The 5235-nt window shown below is 43.2% G+C and overlaps 1 protein-coding gene across 1 annotated transcript; it reads right to left on the minus strand.

The window, feature by feature from the left end:
- Positions 1 to 2843: 2843 nt before the first annotated feature.
- Positions 2844 to 5232, minus strand: MRPS23 (mitochondrial ribosomal protein S23; the record flags this gene model as incomplete). Its single annotated transcript, XM_010297478.1, has 4 exons — positions 2844 to 3002; positions 4319 to 4442; positions 4554 to 4631; positions 5183 to 5232. Coding segments are annotated over 4 exons (411 nt in total), but the record flags the coding sequence as incomplete, so codon positions are not given.
- Between the last annotated feature and the right edge of the window lie 3 nt (positions 5233 to 5235).

Raw genomic sequence — 5235 nt, forward strand, 5'->3', positions numbered from 1 at the left:
GCTGGCCCCCAGCCTCCCTCATGGCTCCTGCTGCCCCACTTGAAGCATATCCTTCCTTACACATTCCCAGGTTTTTCCAGCTAATTTGGCCACATACCTGCTCCAGAATAACAGCATGCACACACGTCAGTGAAGGACACCACTGCTTTATACAGGGCTTGGGCAAAGCCTGGAGCTGCACCCTCCCATCCGCCAGCCAGGTTACACCGCTGCTGCACGAATCCAAGTTTCTTTGCACCCTCCAAGTCACAGTTTGGGCTCACTGGCCATGGCAGCTTTGGGCTACACACAGAGAGGTAAGCTGCAATAAACCTCTCAGGTGTGTTCATGAAAACTAGTGGTTAAAGAAGCTGGACAGTCACCATCATTTCAGATGTAGAAGGAGAAGAAAAAAAAAAACCCATGAGAGGTCTCTTACTCCCACCCCTCAGGCCACAGCTGCAGGTGAGGTAAATCCGATCGCTCCCCAGCCGAGCCCACTGCAGAATGGCTGGTCCAGCTGGGAGTGCTCTGCCCAGGGCAGCCACCCCAGTGACTTTTTCCCAACACAAAATAAAAACAGAAAATTCCAACTCTCTTCCTGTCTGCTCCGCACAGGAACTCGCTCAGGGAACACCACAAGGCTGCTGCTCTACTCTGTGTTCTAAATTTAATACGTTATTGCTTAATATGCTTCAGATGACTAAAGGAAAACACAGCCAAGCTCGGTAAAGATGCAAGGATGAAGCTAGTTACAGCAGATGATAGAGGAAAAAGCTCTTTGAGTAATGTTGGCAATTTTTTAGAGAAGTGACAACAAACAGGAGACCACCAAGCTGTGGAGCGAGAAATCTCTCATGTGTTACTGCATTCAACTTCATAGCACTACTCCTTTTAAAGTACTTCCATTTGCAATTTTTGGCAAGCTAAGTGCATCATCAACAGTTAAAAATGCAGAACAAGATGCTCAAAATAAAAGTTTTACCTCTAAAAATCCACGAAAGGCAGAGACACAAAGCTGTGGCGTAGGAGGCACAGAACTGTTGGTGTCTCTTACCTTGGGCTGGTGAGAATCATTCGGCCCAAGCAAGAAAACCAGGCACAAGGAGGGAAATTCCCATCCCAGCTGCCAGAGATTTTCGGAGGAGGGCAGCTCCTGGGTCCTCAGCCAAACGGGAGACCCCTGCGATGGAGGGAAAGCCCCATCCACAGGCTGGCTGCAGAAGAGCGAAGGGCTTGCTACGATTTACTCCCAGCACACCTCTCCTCCAGTGCTGCTTCAGACTGAAGCCCATTTTAATGTATTTTTGTCATCTGTTTACATTAAGACTTCTCCTACCCTTGACCCAGCACAGTGGTTGCCAAACTTGGGTGCTGGAGGTGGGGGCAGCCATTATATTCACCTCTAAGGCACCGCTGCGTATGAATTCAGCAAGTCAGGCAGCAACTCCTGCTCCACCTTGCTCAGACAGGCCTCTGTGCCGCCAAGGCCAGCTCTGGAAACACATCCTCCACAGCTTACAGCTACGGCAGTGCTCAGAGGGCTTTTTTCTCTTTGTAATAAAATACAAAATAAAATAGGAATAAAGTTTGACCTTCCAAGGATAACTGAGTAAGTCTACTGTAATCATGCTGCTACTAGGAAGCAAATCAAGCCACACAAAAACAAACCATGGGCATTTTTAAATCTTCCATTTCACTGCCATTCAGTACAGATTCATAACAGCGTTTTTTTGCATCACATACAGCAGCAGTGTCACCAAATTTCATCGTGGAGAAAGCGTCTGGGAGGTAGGTATGAAACCGAAAGGACATCTCCCCCTTTTCCTTTCTGGGGAGAGCCAGAGAAGAGATTTGACATGATTTACACCTGTTAGTGTAATTTGGTTCTTTTTTGAAGACACAAACAAAAAGGGGAAAAAAAAAAAAGATGCAAACAGTAATTGTTTTTTTCATACAGCCCAAAGCCAAACTCTCTAACAAAAACTTAGCTAGGCACTGGAGTTTGCAGGCATGGGAAGAATGAAATGCTTGTTGGCTCCAAATCGGAGTAAGATTGATTGTTATTTTCTTACCTTGTTCTACACCGAAGTTTCCGCAACTATTTCTGTAGAGCACTCAACTTTCTCTTCAGCAAACACTTGTCACATCGCATCTTTCACTCCTCTGAGGCGACCAATTTCATTAAGAGTCACTACAAAACTGCAAAGGTCCAAAATATCTGGTATTGTTACACTTTATCCTATTCTGAATTTAAGCAAATGATGGAACAGGAAGAGCATATTATTATGTTTCTATAAATAGCAACTCTTCTCAATTAGCTATAAAAAGATGACACTTCAGATGGCTGTTAGAGCGCGTCAGGCAAGCAGTATCTGCCACTTCAACAGCAGGACTGTCACAAGGCCTGTACTGTCAAGTGCAAGAAGTTCAGAAACACCTTTACTACTGTAAAGTAGTAAGTAAGTAAATAAATAAATTAGTAAATATGTAGTAAATAAGTAAATATACTGCAAATAAGACACCTGAAGAGACAGGACTTCCAGCTTTTAAAGAAAATGTTTAATTTTCCACTTTTATACTCACATTTTCTAACTCACCATTTGAGATAACAATCTTGAACCTCAGAAAGAATTTTTTTTTTTTTTTTTTTTTTTTACAAATGGGGAGATGGAAGAACAAGAACGTGTGCCCCACACACTATCACGGAAGGCACTAGAGCCGCATAACTGGAGCATATTCCCCCTAAGAAAATGTCTCATAACCACCATGTTGTGGAGGCAGAAGTGCTGGCTCATGAGCCAGCGACTGCCACAGCCAGGGCACAGCCTGCAGCTGAGCGTCCCAGGACAACAGCACAGCTGTTAGGAGGGTAAGGGATTTTCCTTCCGCGTTTCTGCCAGTTCTGGTGCCTGCTCCTCCTGGTCTTTCTTCTTTCCCTGTATCTCTTCCAACACAGTTTGAAGCTGCAGGTGTAACACAGAATCCCTGGTTTCAACATCCTGACGACCCTGTTGTGCTACCTACAGTTAAAGACAGACAATCACCAAAAAAACATGGTCGTAAGAAGTTTCTGTTGAAGCACGACTGAAGAGAGTAATAGAAAGCAACAGCCCCAGTTTGTATGTCCAAAAAAAGCTGACAGAAAAGTTCTATTTCATGCTTACATTATTGTGAAGGTACAATATAGTGTCAAGGTTATAACCAGGGCAAGAAATTTAAAATTAAACTGCTGACCTCAAGCTAAAAGATGAAAGAAACTCAGTGATTTCATCCTTTCACATGCTCGTTGGGACAGCCCACTTTAAGCAGAACCAATTTCTGTTCCTCTTCAGCCTCTTTTATTGGTAAAACCACTACAGACCCTCGGCCCAGAGATCACCGAGTAATGAAGGAGAATGGAGGGTGTATTACAAAAGGAAATAATAAATGAATTTAGCTAAGAGAGTTTAAAACCGCAGCTTTTATAAACAGCTCTTCTCCCTTCTTTTTGAGGGTGTTCAAAGGACAGCATTCTCAAAAGAAGTGGTCATCAGTTGGTTGTGAACAAGGTAAAGGATTTCTAACCATCACAGAGCAGCCATGCTCCACTCTGCCCGACATGCTACTCTAGAAGCATCCTCAGTTTGGTTTTTCTAACCCATTTTATGTTAAGAGTTACATGACAATTGCCTGAAGTAACAAGGAACTAGAATCCATGTGCCCAGGAGACACTTCCCTCTTGTACATCAGGGAAAACAAAAAGCAGTAGCAGAACATTTGGGGCCATTATTTTTTTGCCAAAAATGTAAGTAAACAACCTACAATCCTCCATCTCAATACCTTTAACAAACAAACCAACCAAAAAACCAAACACCAAACTGCAGGACTTAAGCAAAAATTTCCAGTTCAGGATCAAGATTAAACAGAATGCATTAGACTATTTAGCTATTAAAAAGGGATGGAAAAGTGTGTTAGTTATCTTTGAACCAGAGGAGATCCTAATTTGCTCCCTGCTACCTTACTGAGATAACATGTATATGGTAACACATACACATATTTCCAAATGGTTTATACAGACACATCAAAGGACGATTTGAAAGCACTGAAGGCTTAAATCCTTCATCGCCAGAAAAAGCGCTTCTCTTTTCTGTCCCACAAGAAGTACCTTAACCTTGGCCAGTCGCGTTCATGACTAAGAGGAAAGTTTACTCTGCACAGCAAAGACATTTTATCACAACCATCAGGCGTGTGACTGTCTTGCTGAGAATTTAATTTGGACTAACTCAGCATAAAGGGCCTGGAAGTGAAGTTTTCTGAATCCACTGGCCAAGCAACTCTGTGCAGATGTAATACTTACTTTATCTGTTCCTCTTCTCTGTAAAATTATCCCACTGGCTAAAAGGGCTTTTCCCGTTTCTTCAAACAATTTTTCTTCTTCAATTTTTCCTTCTTCTCTCAGTTCATTGAATTTTTCAACAAACCTAGATTTCAAAATTATATTTTTACTCTCACAAACATTTGGGTTCACTGACTTAAGAGGAGAAAGAGACAAGTTTCAGAAATATTTCCCATTTAATTTAAAAAAGTCTTACTTCTGGCAAGTAGATTTGTAGTTTGATTGTGACAGGTCAAAAGGTCTTGGTCCACTGCCATAAGTTTTGTAAAATTTCCTATTAAAAAAAAAAGTTTCGTTTTTCAAACCATCAAAAAGGGGTATGTCTTGGAGTAAATAAACAACATCGGAGTCCGTTAATTTAGGATATGACAAAAAGCATTCACATAATAGCTAATGGAAGAAGGAGAAATAGTTATGTTATACAGAGAGATTCTTTCCAGAATTTTTTAATTGTTTTAATAATCTCCAGTTAATCTTCACCACTGCTGGTGAGCCAGAGAAGTACCGTAGCTCCCTCACAGAAGGTTTAAGTTAGCCCATCCTGGCCAGCCAAGGTGGCTTCCAGGAGTTCTGCCCTGTACAGGCGCCTGCCTTTTCTAACCGCAAATGAGCCTCCCCGCCCAAAGCGATCATAAATTCGCGGGTGACAGCACGCTAGAAACGCGTGACGCAGCTTCTCTACGATATCAACAAGCAGCGAAAATACTGCTTGAAGGGCGCGGGGCAAGAGGGGCAGCTGCATTCCCTCCGCAGGGCTAGCGACAAGGGGCAGAGGAACGTCTCCGGTGAGCGGCGGCCGCCCAGGGCGGGAAAGCGGTAACTCACGCTCGCACTTCGTCCTCCTGGTAGAAGATGGGAGGGATGACATCCTTCACCTT

Source organism: Phaethon lepturus, unplaced genomic scaffold (genome assembly GCF_000687285.1).
Source record: "Phaethon lepturus isolate BGI_N335 unplaced genomic scaffold, ASM68728v1 scaffold48661, whole genome shotgun sequence".
NCBI classification, from domain to species: Eukaryota; Metazoa; Chordata; class Aves; order Phaethontiformes; family Phaethontidae; genus Phaethon; species Phaethon lepturus.